Source organism: Hemicordylus capensis, chromosome 4 (assembly GCF_027244095.1).
Source record: "Hemicordylus capensis ecotype Gifberg chromosome 4, rHemCap1.1.pri, whole genome shotgun sequence".
Classification (NCBI taxonomy): Eukaryota; Metazoa; Chordata; class Lepidosauria; order Squamata; family Cordylidae; genus Hemicordylus; species Hemicordylus capensis.
Window position 1 is genome coordinate 230416379 of NC_069660.1, and position 19608 is coordinate 230435986.

The 19608-nt window shown below is 44.4% G+C and overlaps 1 protein-coding gene across 8 annotated transcripts in view; it reads left to right on the top strand.

Annotated features, from left to right (window-relative positions):
• The window catches only part of RTTN (rotatin), a 186965-nt gene that overhangs the window by 137472 nt on the left and 29885 nt on the right, over positions 1-19608 (top strand). For 7 of the 8 annotated variants that reach the window (XM_053250104.1, XM_053250107.1, XM_053250106.1 and 4 more), the window contains 4 exons: positions 8159-8312; positions 9307-9444; positions 14829-15040; positions 19032-19137. In XM_053250104.1, coding sequence (XP_053106079.1) covers positions 8159-8312; positions 9307-9444; positions 14829-15040; positions 19032-19137 — 610 coding nt within the window. The other variant, XM_053250110.1, reaches the window with a different exon arrangement.

Genomic DNA, 19608 nt, shown 5'->3' on the forward strand with positions numbered 1-19608 from the left:
CTAAAATAGTAAGGCAAATAGGGCAGAGAGTGGCTCACCTGGCTGCCTGTACAAGAGGAACATATTCTCTCTTTACACAAGCATGCATTCAGCATAATGCTCTCCCAGTGAATGTTCAGTTTGACATCTGTGGCTGCTTTTAAAAAACCAACAAAAGACCTTTTTATTTGTTCAGTCTTTTACCCCTTAGGGGTTACCAGACCTCTCGGCTTTCCTGCTTCTGTTGTCTTCTTTTTTTAATGATGATGTTTGTTCTTGGTGTGTTATGGTTTTTACTGTTTAACTGATTTTAAAGTTTAAGATTATTTTTTATGGAATTTTATTTTGTATTGACTTTTGTAAACCACCTTGGGATGCTTTATGAAAGGCAGTATAGAAATTGAACAATAAATAAAATAAAATAAAGCGAATGAGACTGTTTTGTTTGCTATTAGTGCTGATTGCAGGCAAATCTGATTTGATACATGGTGCTGTGATATCGTTAAGATCTGGATCGAGATCCGTCGACAGCCATAAGAATGGGTTCTGCACCTGCGCAGGAATCCTAGCGGTAGCCATGCCTCAGCTTGTCGAGGCGTCCAAGCCCCGCCCACACGCAGTGCGTGCTATTTAAGAGCGGGGCTGGGCACCATGTTCCTCAGTTTTTTTCCGACCGCCTTCGCGCATGGACCTCGGTCTGCCGCCTCTTCGTCGGAAAGTTCCTCAGTGTTCTCTTCAGAGACATTTTCCTCTTCTCTTGGACTGATCTTTTCGTGTACGACCCCTTGTTCTGGCTGACGGACTCTTCTAAACTTTGACTAGGAATGGCTGCCGACCAACGACTGGCTTGACGCGGACCACACTTGACTTCCCTGTCGTCGCGCTATGGCGGACGATAAAAAGTCTTTTAAGAGGTGTAAGGGCTGCGATGCAAAGCTCCCTTCCAAAGACCTCCATGAATTATGCCTTATGTGCTTGGGCGAAGAACATAATGTTTCTACATGTAAGATTTGTCTGTCGTTTTCAAAACAGACGCGAAAAAATCGAGCGCTTCGCCTCAGAGCGGTGATCTATGATGAGGTGTTAAGTCCCTCAACACCGGGCGTGCCTCGCCCCCCGGCATCGAGGGCTCAGTCTGCTTCCACACCGCATTTGAAGTCAAAAACTACGGCGTTGATGCAACCTGGATCTCCACATTCAATGTCCAGGTCCTCGACTTCGAAAAACTCCGGACCCTTGGTATTGCCTTCAACATTGAACCGATCGTCGACACCAAGCGGAGTCTCTTCGGCATCGAAGCCCGTCTCGACATCGAGCAGTCGGAAGCGTCGAGTCCCATCGACCTCCAGCAGTGATCCTGATGCCGACGAAGCCGCGACAATGTCTACGGTGAAGCGTCGCAGGTTGGTCGACCTTACGGGAGACGCTACGCTTCCTCCCCCTTCCACTCGACAGCGACCTTCTTCGACGCCAACCCACCCTTCAACGCCGAGGCCATTGACACCGAATGTTTCGGCACCAAGAGCGAGATCCCTCTCGCCTGCTCCGACGCCGGTCCCCTCCTCTCCACCTTCAACACCACTGGCTCCGGGACCTGGCGCGCCTCTGTCGCTAAATACACCTCTGCTTACTGCGTCGAGTCAGGTCACCCCTCGATATCGATCTCCACCCCCGACCTTCGATATCGAAGGAGATGCTCAAGATGCTGTAATAGGCTTACATCCGTCTACAACTCAATCGCTCCTGTCGCTCTTGGACTCCACCACAAGTACGCCTTCACAGGCCACATTTAGGGGCTTCCCAGCATCGGAAGAGGAGTCTCAATCGACTTCGACTCGTCCTGACCACCCAGTGCCATCACTCTCTGCGGCCCAATTGCAAAGCCCTTTGCCTTGGCACACCTGTGGGTTTACTCATACGCCTCCACCACACATACCTGGTTCGGGTCCGGCGGTCTCCACTGGTTCCCAAACATCCTTACCAACCGGATCCTGGGAACCACTGACTTCTCTTCCCGCTACAGTGACTCTACGCACGTTATCTGCGTCTACTAATACTCCCTCCAGAGCGACCAGACTCTCGTCAACGCAGACACCTGCAGTTATTACCACTGATGTCTGCGTACAAATGTGACCACCAGTAACCTGTTCCGTAGCGGCTCAAACGGCACCCCTGCCTTCACCACCAACTCCTTCAGTACGTTCTCAAGGAACAGCACCTACTTCTCCGACAGCCTCGCCTTCTGAACACTATGGCTCGTCAGATTTCGAGTTGGACCCCGAAGGTGAGGAGGCCATTATTGAACCTCCCACGGATGTGGCACCAACGGTGTATGTGTCACCCAACGAAGAAATGAAAGCGTACCACCGTCACGTGTGTACCATGGCGGACGCCTTAGGTCTGGACCTACGATCCGAGCTGACAACAATAGATGATCCCGTCTACAATTTTATGTTGAAGTCACAATCGACGGCCCTGGTAGCCCTCCTGATGCCCCCAGTAATCACGAGGGCAGCTAAATGTGCTTGGGAGGTACTCCATACTTCCACCCCTACTTCTAAAAGGCTGGAGAGCCTTTATCGTATAATGGAAAAAGACAATACGTACCTTTTAAAAACATCCGGCGCCCAATTCCCTTGTAATTGACTGTGCCTCTGCGTCGAAGTCTGGGAAACGTCATATCGTTCCTCCTGAAAAAGAGGGAAGGAAGTTAGACATCTTAGACCGCAAAATCTATTCAACTGCGTGCCTCTCAATCAAAGTGGCTAATTACACAGCATGCACCGCTAAATACACTCACAGTCTTTGGGAAGGATTGCTTGCAGAACTTGACAACCTATCACCAGAAGAATTCAAAATTAATTTTCAAAAAATTCTGGAACGCTCGGGTGATCTCACTAGGCAACAACTCAGTATTGCCAAACACCTAGCTGAGAGTGAGTCCAGAGCTATGACTGCCACTATCACTCTCCGTAGGCATGCCTGGCTCAGGTCTACTACCCTACAAACTGACATGAGAGATAAGATAGAAGGGCTTCCTTTTGGTGGCACCGGCCTGTTTAGTGAAACAACGGATGCCACTATGGAACAACTTTAAAAGTCCAAGTTCACCGCAAAGACGTTTACAGCACAACCTTCCACTTCTACGTGCGCATCCAAGTACCGCTCGACGTATAGTAAGCAGCGCCCTCCTTTCAGACAGCAAGACCGTAGGGACTTCCGCAGGTCCTACCAACCTTACCACCGGCGCACTTACCAGACCAAGTTCAAAGCAAATCAGGCCCAACGTCCTAAGGGGTCAGATACCCAGAAGCGCCTTTGAGTCTCCAGTCCGTCCACCGTCAACTCTCCACTCCCCATCCCCGCCGTCGGGGGCAATAACATCTCAACTAATGGGTCCCTACACCGACCCCTTGCCAGCGCAACCCGCCATCAGACTGGCGAGCCATGCCCCTGCATGGCAACATATAACATCAGACCGTTGAGTCTTGAAGATTGTATCTTCAGGATATGCCATTGAATTCAAGTCAATTCCACGGTTCAAGGGAGTGATATTCACCCTTCCTTCCCCTACACTACGGGAGGAAGTCAAAGAACTTCTAGAGAAGGGGGCAGTTGCCCCAGTATGGTGGGCGGACAGACAGGATGGATTCTACTCCCGTTATTTTCAAATCCCGAAACGGGACGGGGGCATCCATCCGATCATGGATCTACGCAACCTAAACAAGTTTGTCCATGTGAGGAAGTTCAGAATGATGGCGTTGCAGCAAATCCTCCCACTCCTCCAAGGGGAGCAGTGGCTGGCAACGCTGGATCTCAAGGACGCCTATTTCCATGTAAACATTTGACCCCAGCATCGGAAATTCCTACACTTCATGGTCGGTCACCAAGTATACCAATACAATGTATTACCCTTCGGTCTGTCCTCCGCCCCAAGGGTCTTTACAAAGTGTATGGCACCAGTGATTGCCTACCTGCGAACGCAAGGCATCACAGTCTACCCTTACCTGGACGACTGGCTCCTGGCCTCAAAGAATCAAAACGAGTTACGTTCACAGATCCATTATGTTCTGTCGGTCCTGCTTGACCTAGGCATCCAAGTCAATTGGAAAAAGTCACGCCTGGAACCTATGCAGGTGGCGAACTACATAGGAGCAGTATTGGACACGATACACCAAAGAGCATACTTACCAGAAGAGAGGTACGACTTGATCAAAGGCATGGTAACTCTATTTCGAAATCACCCTATCCAACCTGCACGCTCCATCCAACGCTTACTGGGCCTGATGGCCTCATGCAATGTGGTGATTCACTATGCCTGTCTGAAGATGAGGAAGCTTCAGCTCTGGTTTCTCTCAATCTTTCACCCTGCAAGACACAACCAGGAGAAACACCTGCTGATCCCTACACCCATTCTTCGATCTCTCTCCTGGTGGACAGAACGCAGGAACCTCCTGGAGGGAGTACCCTTCCAGATCCCTTCCCCGACCCTCTGGCTCACAACGGATGCCTCCCTTCTAGGATGGGGCGCACATTGTGCGGGCCGACAAACCCAGGGCAGGTGGTCCCTCAACCAATCTCAATTCCATATAAACTTCCTGGAATTACTGGCGGTTTTTCTCACTCTACGATCTTTCCTACCACTATTGGAAGGCAGCTGTGTCCAAGTACAATTGGACAACACGACGGCACAAGCCTACATAAACCGCCAGGGCGGAACGGTCTCCCGGAGCTTGTGCGCTCTAGTCCTCCAGATGTGGCACTGGTGCATACGCCACAAAATCTAACTACTCGCGGCCCACATCAAGGGCCTAGAGAACAGCCTAGCGGACAATCTCAGTCGAGTGTTCCTGAATGACACTCACCAGGAATGGGAAATCAATCCAAGATACATCAACCCGCTATTCCGTCAATGGATTCGTCTATCAATAGACCTGTTTGCGATCTCAACAAACAAGAAGTGTGCCCGCTTCTGCTCCAGAGCAGGTCACGACCCGCTATCATTGGGGGATGCTTTTCAGCTGGACTGGACACTGGAAACACCCTACATGTTTCCTCCTCAACCCCTAATTGCCAGAGTAGTGGCTCGACTCCTGGCGCACCCGACTCCCTGCATTCTCGTGACGCCTTGGTGGCCGAGACAGCCTTGGTTTCCACAAGTACGCAGACTGTCCGGAAATCTTTTCCATCGCTTCCCACCAGAAGTGGATTTTCTCTCACAGGACAACGGCCACGTGCTCCACCCAGATGTTCTCACTCTCCGTCTGACGGCGTGGCGAATAAACTTTTAGATGATATATTGTTGAATCAAAGGAAATTGTCAACCAGACGAAATTATCACAGCAAATGGCTTCGATTTAAGGCTTATGCAAAGTCCCATGGTTTTTTGCCCAGACGAGCCTCCGATTGCCAAGTACTCCTCTACCTGTCCACTCTTAAATCACAGGGCTTGGCAAATGTTTCTATCAAGGTGCACCTTGCCGCCCTATCGTCCCTTCACCCGGGCTGCGACGGTGTCACTCTCTTCTCACACCCCCTCAGCAAGGCCTTCCTGAAGGGCCTCTCCAATGTCTATCCAGCGATAAGACCGCCAGTGGAACCCTGGAGCCTGTCTTTGGTCCTTTCTTCACTGATGCAAAAGCCCTTCGAACCTCTGGCCTTGACGTCTTTGAAGTTACTATCTTAAAGACCGCGTTCCTGGTTGCAATCATGACAGCACGTCGGGTGAGTGAACTCACTGCATTGAGAATTGACTCCCCATACACTCAATTTCATGACGACAAAGTACGTATGCGACTGGATCCTGCTTTTCTACTGAAAGTAGTGTCAGATTTTCACTTAAATCAGGACATTATTCTACCTACCTTCTTTAGGAACCCACAATCGGCCTTGGAAAGATCCATGCATTCGCTGGGCGTTCGTAGGGCCCTTCTATTCTATATGGCTCGTACGAGAGACTTTAGAGGCACCACACGTCGTTTTGTATCATATAGCGGCGCCGCCAAGGGCTCACCAATTGTCTAGATGGCTCGTCAACCTCATCTTACTCACATATGAGATACAGCATAAAACACCTCCGAAATCCATCAAAGCCCATTCCACACAGGCTTACGGTTCATCGGCTGCGCACCTTTCGGGGATTGGCTTCCTGGACATATGCAAGGCAGCTACATGGTCGTCCAATCTCCCATTTGTCAAGCATTACGGCATAGACGTGCGCTCTGCTGCAGAGGCTAGTTTTGGGAGGAGTGTTCTTAAACAGGTATTGCAATAGCACTACTGCACCCCCCTCCTTGGGGAGCTTGCTAAACACCCATTCTTATGGCTGTCGACGGATCTCGATCCAGATAAACAGGTTGCTCACCTGTAACTTATGATCTGGTAGAGATCCATCGACATCCATAAGACCCTCCCATCCTTCCCCTCTGCAGTAGTGATGCTCCTCTGTGTGAGTGATGCTTACTATACTTACCGTATCTATTCGTCTCCGCTCATGATGTCCATCTGCGATGATCGTCTTCCTCGGTGGTCGTCCAAAGAACTGAGGAACATGGCGCCCAGCCCCGCTCTTAAATAGCACGCGCTGCGTGTGGGCGGGGCTTGGACGCCTCGACAAGCTGAGGCATGGCTACCGCGAGGATTCCTGCGCAGGCGCAGAACCCATTCTTATGGTTGTCGACGGATCTCTACCAGATCATAAGTTACAGGTGAGCAACCTGTTTTTCACTATGTGATCCCTGAGATCCCTGATTGACATGGCAGGGATCACACAGTGAAGAAGGAAGTCACCCTAAAAATGGTTCACAAGCTCAAAGGTCTGTGAACACATACAAAAAATGATAGATTTCCACTAAGACTCTTTGTGTATCTCAGAAACAAGCCAAAACTATACAATTCCAACCTGTTTGCCAGTTTGTCAACATTTCTTAAAAGTACATAGTACTTAGAATTATCAGAGAAGTGCAGAATGAAACTTGGCCTTTAAAAAAATGGTAATTGAAGGTCTACATTTCTATTTTTGTCTTCATTGATTAATGGCAGGGTTCACTGAGAACTAAAATCTCGATAGTAATGTTACAATTCTCAGTTCGCATCTTTCTTTGTATATTTAAAAAAACTACTGATACGGTAGTATTTTCTGATTGTAGTGATGTAAATGACTCCTCTGTGTAAATATTCCAGAATATTGCATGACTTCTCATTAACTTTATGGTCTTAAACAGCCCAACCCAATATACGTTCACTAAGAAATGAGTTCAAAGGGACTTAATTAGTAAACAGCTTAGACCCTGGATATTTAAGAGAACATCTTCACTATGAGCCACACCACCACTGAGATCATCAGGAGAGATTCGTATGCAGTTGCCACCGGCGCCACTGGCTCATCTGGATGGGCCTTCCCCATTGCTGCCCTGTGGCTTTGGAATGTGCTCCCTGCTGAAATAAGAGTCTTCCAATTTCTTACAACTTTTTAAAAGGCAGTCAAGACACATTTGTTCACCCAGGCTTTTAATTAGATACTTTTACATTTTATATCTCGCTCTTCCTCCAAGGATCCCAGAGCAGTGTACTACATACTTATGTTTCTCCTCACAACAACCCTGTGAAGTAGGTTAGGCCGAGAGAGGAGTGACTGGTCCAGAGTCACCCAGCAAGTATCATGGCTGAATGAGGATTTGAACTTGGGTCTCTCTGGTCCTAGTCCAGCTCTAACCACTACACCACGCTGGCTAATTTTATTTTATTTATTTTAATAGTTTGATTATTTTTAATAGTTTTAACATTTTAAATTTTAAATAGTTGTAATGTTTTGACCTTTTTACTTGTTTTTATTGTTTTGTTTTAAACTGCCCAGAGACTTGGTTTGGGGCGGTATAGAAATATGCTAAAAAAATAAATAAAATAATTCCAAATACGTATGCAAAGGATTGCAGGCTAATAGTGTCCAGCTCTGATTTAACAGAAGTGGCTGTAGAATAAGAATTTCACATCTTCAGCAGTGAAACATTTTGAAGAAGTTGTGTACCTGGTACTTGAGTATCTTTTAAGAAATATCTTTCATTTCTTTTAGATTGACAGAATTATTTTACACTTGAAAGCTTGTTAGTGTCTAAAGCAACTAGCTATTGCAGAAATGTGCTGCAAGCGTCCAAAACAACTCATTTTGTGTCTTTAACAGGTTTTATTTCTACTCCAGTTTGCCGCCTCATTGTTTCGACTGCTGCAAACATGCTTGTTGGTGGACACTCGCCTTGTGATGCAAGAGGAGTTACTGACATCTGTCTTGGCAAATAGCTTCATGGTTCTTTCAATTCATTCTAAGGATGGCTTAGGTAACTGTGTGTGGTGAGGGATGGGTTTCTGAAAGGCTTTGTTAGGGTTCCCCCCCACTTTCCAACTAATTCAGATCCCAAACAATCTTGTCTGCAGATTTTCACTTGCCTTATACTGCTGCCAGTGCTGATCAGATCCCCGCTCAGAGCAAGATTTTTCAAACTTGGGTCCCCAGATATTGTTGGACCACAACTCCCATCTTCCCCAGCTATAATGGTTTATTGACTTCTAGACCTTAGCAATAGTGATGATTACATCGTTACTGTATGCCAGGGCCTGGAAGCAGAGATCCTACCATGGTCTTCACATGGCAAACAAGGGCCTCTCCTGCTGCATATCTCCACTCTGGATTCCTTACTATAGGTGGCACAGAGGGCTGCATCTGCGCTCCGGAGGCCACAGCGAAATCTTGAGTCCTCAATGTTTTCATGGATCCCAACTTCTCCAGATTCACTGTGTGTTTGCTGAATCACCTGAACAGTTTCCTACAGTCTCCTACCTGCAAATGTGCTCTGATATCTGTTCAGTAACCTGAAGTAAAAGTTGAGGGCAGTGTCATAGAGGATCCTACTTCCAGGCCTGTGGTTCAGCAGCATCCTCCCATTATTTTAGAATGTCCGTCTCCATTTCTAGGAAGTGTGAGAGGTAATTTTAAAGCTGCTTTGACTTTCACGATTGTTGACAAGCTCAGTGCCTGTCTTTTTTTAGTTCTTATAAGCCCCATCAGCATAACAGAGAAATATTTTGTTGTATAAAAGGCAGCTGAAGGTGGATATCTTCCAGTTTGATGAATAATAGTGGCCTTCATCATTGCATTTATGATACTAATTTAAAATCTTGATTATTTGGGTTTATCTTAAAGCAGGCTTCTAATGCCTGTCATTAATAATATATTCTAACTTGCCGTATGGACATTGTTTTTAACTGTAAATTATGTAGATGCTCACATATTCAGCTCTGTTTACTCTTTTTATTTGTATGTTTAATTGACAGAACCGGAGTTATCAGCTGCAGTTCACCAAGCTTGGGAAGACTCATTCAGCCTTCTGGCTGTGCTGTTAAGGAAATGTGGCCCTACCTCTCTGCCATCTGTGACTGCAGCACTTGCAAAGCATTGGACTGCAGTAATTGGTAACACCTGTTTTCAAATGCCTTAACTACAAAGTCTATAGAAGCAAGCATAACTTCTGATTACTTCGTATTAAATGTTCAAAGAAATGTGTGCCTAGCAGCCAGCAGCAGTAATATCTGATATTTGATGTAGCAATCTAGGATGTATTTATAACTTTCTGTTTGCTTTTGTAGTTTAGCAAAGCTTATTTGTTTTAACCAAATTTTTGTTTGCAGTGATCCTAAATGTATATGACCCTCAGAGACAAATGGATGAAATGGGCTGTTGCAATCTGTATTTTTTCCATAAGTGTTGCACAGAGTGATTCAAAGGAGTGATTCATCCTATCTTATCTTAATTGCCTAGAAAAGGAAACTTGGCAGGTGCAGCTTGTAATGAACAGTTGCACCTGCTGAAATTTCTTCTACATAATCATTAAAGGTAAAGGATCCTTGCCTTCTGTTTTCATCTAGTTACCATAAGTAGCAGCATGTTTTCTAATGGAGGAGTCCGGGAGAGATATGCAAGCTGCATTCTTTCTGCTAAACCATGTTTTGTGATTCCAGGCAGTAGGGCTACTCTTGTAGTATTTTCAGCCAACACTGATCTCTCTCAACACAAGCTCCATGCTTGACCACGGCTAATCCCTTTGTGCAGAATGAAGAGTACTCCTCAGCAGACAGTTGTTACAGTAGCCATTGACTTTACTGTAAGAGAACTGGTGTTTTTTTTTAACTTCATTATCCAATCCTGAATGAAAACAGAAACCAGGCAAAAAGAGGAGCAACTTACACTTTGGTCACAGAAGACTAAACCTGCTCCAGAAAGGTCTCACCTTCTTTCAGAATTCTAACATAAATGGTTTTCCCTTTGAGAAAACTAAAATGAAATCCCTATTGTCTCACATTAGGGAACAGTAGCAATTGGTGCTGGCAGGCTCTGCTTCCTCCGAAGAGAAAGATCCAATACAAGCATATAGGTGACCTGATTTAGCATCAGTCTCTGATATTCTGTAGATATTTTGAACAAGTTTCTTTAACCAGTTTTCTGGTTCAAGGTGATAGAAAAGGTGTCCCATTGATCAAATAAATTACCCACCTCAGTCATAATATCTTGTAGGGATGGGCCCGGACCGGTCCAGAGGCCATTGTAAAGGCCTCCGGATCGGACCGGTCCGGACTTTGGTGATTTGGTTCGGGGGTGGGGGGTAGCTTTAAGAGCGGCGGGAGGGTTTACTTACCCCTCCCACCGCTTTCCCGCTCTGGCGCCGTAATGTTCAGAGTAATTGGGGCGGCAGGATACCTCCCTGCTGCCCCTTCCCTGCTGCTGCTCTGCAAACTTCCCAGTAGTCCTTTGCCCCCCAGCCCAGTGCCGGACTGCAGTGTGGCGGTTCCGTGCACACCCCTAATATCTTGCTTATAACAATGGATTCTTTGAGAGATAATGAAAGCACACTTATGCATTGAAGCAATATTTCCCTAGAAAACTCTTTGTTTTTTCTCTTTTCCACAAACTTAAGATGCCAAAGTGGCAAATATACCCTGATTATCTGATTTTAGTGGGAACAATGACCTCATACTCTCTGCTAAAGACTTACCAGTGGAATACCACTGACAAGGATATTGACAACATTTATTATTTTCCCCCATTGTTGTGCTATCCTTATGCTTGTCTGTGCTTCTGTTAGCACACTTGTTCATACATGTCTCTGCTACTCAAGTGTGTATCCATGCTTTTAGAACAAATTTGGGGAATTTTGCTCAAAACCAAATTTGCAACTGTGCAAACCAGAGTGTGGACACAGGCAAATGCTGGCGTTTAGGCACCCCGGAGGAGCAACAGACTCAGAGGCAAGACTCCTGAAACAAAGGAAGTTTATTGATAAAGCAGAGGCTCAATGCAAATGGTGGTATTTGATGACTTTTATACTGTCTCAGATATTTTACAGGGAGCTCCCAGGGACTAGATAAGGAGGCAGGAGCATGATGGTGAAGACGCTTAATAGCCTAGCAACTGACAGGCATTGGAATGTGGAAGGGAGGATGGGGAGAGAGAGAATAAAGAATGGAGGGAAAAGATCAGCTTGTTACCTGTCTGAATCTGCTGGTTTGTGTGCAGGGCCAAAAGGGAGGGATTTCCCACCAGGAGAAGATTTGGAATCGCTCTCAAAGGTGTTCCCAGAGTGAGGGCAAGGGGAGTCAGCAGGGTGTCAGTATGGCATCAAAGACTGTGGCACTGCATGTGCCCAGAGCTTGCAAAGGGGAGCCCTGGGGTTTCAGCTCAGTAGTGGTTGTGGAACCTGCGACCCAGTGTTCCAACTTGAGGCTTAAGGGGAAAGCCCGTGACTACTGGGCCGGGTGAGCTTCTTGGGACAGTAGCAGGTGGCTTGAGCCACCCAACTACTGCAGCAAATGTTTCCCAGGAACAAACTACACACTTGTCCAGGGAACAGAACCTCATATAAGGTTCTGTCCTCTGCAGAATCCCAAAGGTGTGAAACCTCTAGGTACAAAGATATACAAAGGGGACCGGATTTGAGGAGCGTGTGAGCTGTTCAGAGGAAGCACAGAACAAAAGTGCTTTATTGTGCCAAATCTGCCTTAGTATCTTGGTATCTGATTTTGATTACTTTGTTTTTAATATTTATTTATTTATTATTTGTTTGTTTATTTATTGAATGTATATACCACCTAGTATAAAAATATCTAGGCAGTGTACAAAATTAAAACATAAAATATAACATATAAAGATAAAAACACATTAAAATTTAAAAATCAAATCTCAGTTGAAGGCCTGGGAAAACAGGTACATCTTCAGGGTCCTCCTAAAAGCAAACAGAGAAGGAGATGCTCTTATTTCACCAGGGAGCATGTTCCAAAGCTCTGGGGCAGCCACAGAAAAGGCCCAGTCCCAAGCTGCCACCAAACGAGTCTGTGGCACCTGTAATTGGACCTCTCCAGATGATCTTAATAGGCAACAGGGTTCACGACAGAGAAGGCACTCCCTTAAATACCCTGGACTTAAGCTATTAAGGGCCTTATAGGTAATAACTAGCACTCTGTATTTCATTCAGAAACCTATCGGCAGCCAGTACAGTTCTTTTAGAATCGGTGTTATATGGTCCCTTCAGGTAAACCCAGAGACCAGTCTGGCTGCTGTATTCTGTACTAATTGTAGTTTCCGAACTACATACAAAGGCAGCCCCACGTAGAGTGCATTACAGTAGTCAAGCCTAGAGGTTATCAGAATATGTACCACAGTTTTAAAGTCAATAGTCTCCAAGAATGGACGTATCTGGCGTATAACCGAAGCTGATAAAAAGCACTCGTGGCCTCAACCTGAGAAACCAGGGAGAGTTTGGGATCTAGGAGCACTTCCAGACTACGGACCTGCTCTTTTAGGGGGAGTGTAACCCCATCTAGCACAGGCAGATCTAAACCATTTCTCGGATCCCAACCCCCTACAGACAGAACCTCTGTCTTGTTTGGATTGAACTTCAGTCTGTTAACACTCATCCTGCCCAATATCACCTTCAAGCAGGCAATTAGTGGGGTCATGCCATTTCCTGATGAAGTTGGTATAGATAAATAGATCTGGGTGTCATCAGCATATTGATAGCATCCCAGACCAAACTTCCTGACAATCTCTCCCAGCGGGTTCATGTAGATGTTAAAAATCATTGGAGACAGTATGGAGCCTTGTGGAACCCCACACTTCAGCTCTCGCTTTTCAGAGCAATAGTCTCCAAGTGACACCATTTGGAATCTGCCAGAGAGGTAGGAATGGAACCACTGTAAAACAGTGTCACCCAATCCCACCTCCTTCAAGCGACCCAACAGGATGCCATGTTCAATGGTATCGAAAGCCACTGAGATATCTAAAAGGATCAGCAGAGTCATACTCCCTCTGTCAATCACCAATTGGAGATCATCTATCAGGCCGACCAAGGCAGTCTCAACCCCATGGCCCACCCGAAAGCCACCCTGGAAAGCGTCTAAATGATCTGTGTCATCCAAAACTGCCTAGAGCTGAGAAGCAACCATTCAGTCGATCACCTTGCCCAGCCAAGGAAGATTAGAGACAGTCCTGTAATTAGCTAACTCTGAGGGATCCAAACTAAGTTCCTTCAAATAAGGTCTAATAATAGCCTCCTTAAGACAAGGAGGCATCTTGTCCTCCCTCAGCAAAGCATTTATTACATTTGCCAGACCTTCTCTGATAATATGACTATTAGGTGAAATAAGCCAAGTTGGGCAAGGGTCAAGAGAGCAGGTGGTGGGGCATACAGTCTGAAGCAGTTTGTCCACATTGTCAGAAGTAACAAACTGAAAATGATCCAATTCAATCCTACAAGAGGAGTTGCTGGGCACCTCTACGAAAGACTCTGCAGTAACTGTGAAGTCTAGTTCAGCATGGATACAAGATATTTTATCTGCAAAGAAGTTGTTAAAAACATCACAGTGAGTAACAGATGGTTTCAAATTCAAGTCAGAGGGAGCATGAACTAGCCCCATCACAATCCTAGACAACTCAGCTGGACGTGAATTTGCAGAAGCAATGCGGGCAGAGAAGAACCACTTCTTTGCTGTCTGCACTGCCAGAGTATAGAGCCTCAAACGAGCTCTGTGTTGCAATCTATCACATTAACGCCAAGACTTCCTCCACTTGCACTCTAATCATCTACCTCGCTGCTTCGTTTTTGGTTTTAATTGTTAGCCACCTTGGACAGTCACTGGATGAAAAGGTTGGTTGAAAATACTTATATGTCCTGCACTCTATCCAGAGTACTGCACTGGATCTCTATGTGTTTAAATTGCCAGATTTTGTGTTGGGTCCAAGATAGCTGTTTCATACACAAATGTTTTCTGAGCCCATTTTAGGATAATTGGCCTCCACTTTGGTATAGTTTCTGTAGGGAATGCAGCCTTTGCTAAACAGTTTGATCTGGATAATTTGTTCAAGTAACTATGACTCTATTGGAGTCCTGTAGCTGATTGCAGAATTGACAAATGCTAATTAATTGAGCTAAATGGAAAATTAAATCTGACTCAAGACTTTGTTTTAAAATCTAACAATTTAAATATGTGGATTATAGTCTTGTAGCATCCAGAATAATTAATCATGATTAAACACCACTGAATTAAATTAGACAAGTTAGTCTCTGTATTTATTTAACATATTTATATACTATCTATAACTGATATCTTCAAGGTGGTTATTTAATCATGACTAAATAAGCCTGCTAATTTCATTGGGACTTATTCTGGATGCTGTGTCATATCATTACATACAACACTCTTAATTTTGTTACCTATAGCCATGCGTTTTAATGAATCCCTTAAAAGGTAGCCTGATCTACTTATTTGTGTAACTGCTGAAAATCCATATCTATCTGACTTTTTAGATACAGTCTGTGAATGTGTGCATCTTTCCATCCTACTGCCTGAGTTGCATGTGGCCTGTTTGCAGTTCCTTGCCATTCTCTTCTGTGAAGAAGGGAAGCGAGAGCTTCACAATAAAGAGAACGCTTCCTACCATCCGACAGTGGCCTTCCTTTTAGATGAAGATGAAAGGAGCCAAGCATCTGTAGCCAAACTTTGTGAATTAATAATTCAGGTAGAAATTTTATAATCTTATGGTTTTAGAGCACCTTTTTTCAGTTAAGCTGTAATATCTTGCTCAAACTAGCAAGATTTATGTTAGACTATTTCTTTTTTTTTTAAGCTAACAATTTCACAATATTGTTAATGGGGGAAATCACTTTATGAAACGAGCCAGCAATCTGGGTAGTTTAAGAAAGTTGCAGCCTAATCTTATCAATTTTACAGGGAAGCAGCCGCCACTAGTAAATCTGAATAAAATTATCCTTAAGCAAAAAAATCTTTTCTGGAATCCGTGTTTGTTTCAAAATTACTTAAAGAAATTTTGCTGGGACATAACAAAGATACCCCCCCCCCTTTTGGCGGGGGGACTGACAAGATTTGGTATCCTATTATAAATTGTGTTGTTCAGGCAATTATTAATAATATTACAGTTTATAAACTCTTGGTAAGGGATCCCCTCAGACATTGCTGATGAATGTCTGCAGAAATTCAGTACCTGAAGTATTTTTTTTATTTTTCCATTTTCTTGGCAGGTGTTTGTTTTTTTTTTAATTCTACTGTCATCTAAATCTTTATCTTAACCCTTGGACTAGTTATAAATACTGGAACACTTCTTGTCTCAATGTCCTAATCTCCTTTTATTGTGTCAATTGCCCATCAATCTGTCGTTTTTTTCCTCTGTGCCCAAATATATTGGGCTTCTCTTAGTCAATCATAAGAACATAAGAACAGCCATGATGGATCAGGCCCGAGGCCTATCTAGTCCAGCACCCTGTTTCACACAGTGGCCCACCAGATGCCTCTGGGGAGACCACAGGCAAGAGATATGTGCATGCCCTCTCTCCTGCTGTTGTTCCCCTGCAGCTGGTATTGAGAGGCATCGTGCCTCTGAGGCTGGAAGTGGTCCACAGCCACCAGACTAGTAGCCATTGATAGACCTTTCCTCCATGAAGCCTTTTGTTTAGCCTTTTATTCTTGCCTTGAGTTCTTCTGTAGATGATGACTCCAGCAAAAGTACGGTATTACTTTTACTGCAAAACTACAGGGTTGAAAAATATGAGACATCTACTGTCTGGGACCAAATATAAGGCAAAAGAGATGCGAGTCTCATATCAGATATTGCATTCATCAACTAGTTATAGCCTCAAGCCTGTTCCTTTTTTCCAGATTTCTTTCCATTAATATGAACAGGTAATGCTTCTCTCTATTTCCGTTTAAATGTAGCTTTAACATCCAATAATACATTTCAGTTTGTCTAATGGTGATTTTAATTATATTGGAGTGGTGGGGGGAAGGGTGTAACAATCGGGGCAGGCACCAAGTAGTGGGGGCCCTTGGGCAAAGCCCTATGTTGGGTCCCCCAATGGTACACTGAGACCATGTCCCCCACCATGGTGCATGCTGACCCACCATCCTGAGGGTGCCTGATTCACTTTCCCAGCACCAGGCATTGTTGAGGAAAAGCAGGCAAGAGTTTTGAACACTTGTATTCCAAGGAAAAACTGAAAAGCAGGAGAGCAAAAAATACATCTGATTAGAAAAACCAAGGAAAAGAATGAAATGGTAGATAATAGTGGCTCAAAAACTGCAGAGAGAATAGTTGGATAGCATGGAATTCAGAAGTGGGGGGAAAGAAGCAAGTAAAGTCTGTAACTCTGACTCAAACAGTAAAGGAGAGAAGAAAACAAGTAGTCCTAATGAAGCCTATTCCTTACCTCTTTCAACACTGAAGTCGCATTAAGAGACAATTTTTCCCCTGATACTTCTTTCTCTCTAATGTCCCCTGAAAATGTCCATAAAGGTTGGAAAGACTTTCAGGGACGTATTTTTAGGTGAGATAGATGAAATTGCTCCCCCTCACCCATGCACATGAAACAGTCTCAGGTGTGTGAGTATGTAAGCCTGTGTCTGCCATCTGTTTTAAATGTGACCCCCATAAGCATACCCTAAGACCCCCTGCCATGAATTTGGTTTGTACTGGACTGTCATCTCATGAGTTCTGAAGGGGTGTGGCATATAAATTTGAATGGCTGCCATCTTGTGAGAAGATGATGGATTGCGGGGGGGACCTCAGCCACAGAACCCCCTCCCATGTGCTGTGTATCATAGTGTAAGCACAGGTTATTAGCAGGACACATACATGGCAATTCTCATAAGCCTTCTCTTAGGAAGGTAGGCTCCAAATACATCAGAGAGAATACAATTGAAAAGAAAAGAACATCTAAGTTTTGATTAAGATGAGAGTGTAAAATTTATTGGAAGGGAAGCAGATAATGAAGAATAGCAGATTTATTTACTGAGAATAAGTGGTTGAGAGGAGCATAGTAAAAATGAGAAGTGGAGCAAGAGATAGAGACCAGATTGGAGTGACTGGAAGAAATGAGAGAAGAGTCCTGTGCAGGTGTTTAATCCACATGAATAATTGGGTATTAGGATTGTGTATTTCACCCTCCTCCAATCAGCCACCCATGTACACAGAGCCTGTACATTTAGGCCCCCATGCAAACACTAATTTTCACACATCGGCATCAGGTAGAGATGGTATTGCATGATTCCAGTCCTGTGTGTGTAAGAATCTGCCTGGGTCTAAATTCCTAGGTTCATACAGATGCCTTCCCCCATCAAAGGGAAGAAACAGATTAGTAGAATGAATATTGTGGGATAAATAGGACAGTAGTGAGAGAAAGGGAGAACAAGAAAAAGCAGGAATAAGAAGTGAAAGGTCAAGTAATGAAAAGCAGAAGAAGACTAGTCACAGAAATATTAAAGAATAAGTCTGGCCTTACCTTTTGGTTTTACCAAAGAGTCATTATAATCAGGCGTCATTCCTTGGCTGCTGCAAGCTAAATGTTTTTAGGCCTTCACCAAGAAGTGTGATGTACTTTTTTCTACGGTATGGTTATGGTACTTGGGCAAACTTCACTGCTTTGTCTTCAGTGTCTCAAGATGTTTAGAATTCATATCTGATGCTACAGTTCCCCTTCATATTCTGCTCTCTAAAAACAGTGACCAGCCTACTCACTGTGGCATCTGAGCAGATCAAGCAACGGCACTGAGCAGCAGAAAAGTCCGAGGATGAGAAGGCGATTTGGGGGAGGGTTGAAAATGTAGCCTCTCATACTGACAGACTCTTTGATGGTTTGGTAATAACTATAGCTTTGTGAAAGAAGGCTCTGAAAAGGGCAAGTGACTTTACTGGAGGAGCTGAATTCACTCGCTACTTTTTAAATAAGTCATATAATTAGAGGGAATGAGTTAGAGTAGCAAAATCAAAGGAGGCACAGAGCCAGGTATATAGAACAAAAGAGGGGCTAAGGTTTAGATACTGAGAGGGAAAATGGCTTGAAAGCATCCATGTTGGAGAATTGATAGGCATCCTGACAAAAAGATAACTAGTGTGGAAAATATGAGTTATCAAAAGGAATAAAAAGGAAGGCTAGTTGGACTGAAAGGAATCCGTCCTTCCAGCTTTTTAAAAGAAGTTTTTGGTTAGTGTGCAGCATCACTGAGGAGCAAATGAGATGTGACAACTGCAGCCCCATTTGCTGAATTGGGGGCAGCACTTTAAAGAATGGGCAGAAGGGGTACAGAACAACTTATTTCCAGACGTTTTCTCCTGGTGGGATTCTGAGATAGGAAATGACTTTTGCTGGAAGAAAACCAGCTGTAGAGAAGCAGTTTTCAGGCAGGAAGCAGGGTAGGAAAGGGTTCAGCAACCCTCTCCTGTTGTTCATTTAGTGCTTTACATAATGCCCCTCGCCCACACACATACTAAGAATTTGGCACAACTCACCTTCAGACATTACATGTTACAGCGAGTTTGCACCAATACTTACTATCTTTGATGTTATGCTTAAGAAAGGGATGCAAGTGTATCAGTTGGAATTGAATCTCTTAACAAGGCATGTGTAAGTGAAAAAAAATTAGAATGCATACTGGATAAATGTCAGCATTAAATGGCTACTCTTTTCAAAGTGTGGTGATGAATATCATTTTATTTTTAGAACTATGAAGAAAAGTCCTCCAAAGATGTATTGAAAAAAGTTGCTGCAAGTGCTTTGCTCCCCCTTCTAGCTGTTAGTAAAAGTGCCCAGAAAAGCGCCTTGGATGGTGAGCTGTTTTGTTTTAACAGTATAATTCAGATGGTCCTTCTCTGTTTAGCGCAAAGAGTGTTGGTGATGCACAACATGCAATCCATACCTAAGACAAGTGTTCCCAGTTGTAATTGGCTTTTTTATTTTACTAGAATATTTTAATCCTGCCTTGCCCCTAAAAATATGCAGGTGCTCAAGGCAGCTCTCAGAAACATAGCTTAAAGCTGTTGAGCAATGAAACAAAAATTTAATTATTTGGAACTCAAAATGACGAACAAACTGTGGGTTGGTGGATATGCTCATTGCTAGAAAAACTGGGTCCAAAACTAAATAGTTGACTGCTATTTTGCTGTGCATTAAACATCTACCACGCTACAGTGAATTTAGAATTAATGACCAACATCCAAACTAATCCTCCACTGGTATGCCAAGGTTATTGTGGGACGGGGGGGGCAGTGGGTGGGGTGTTTTGGCCATCTCCCCTTCC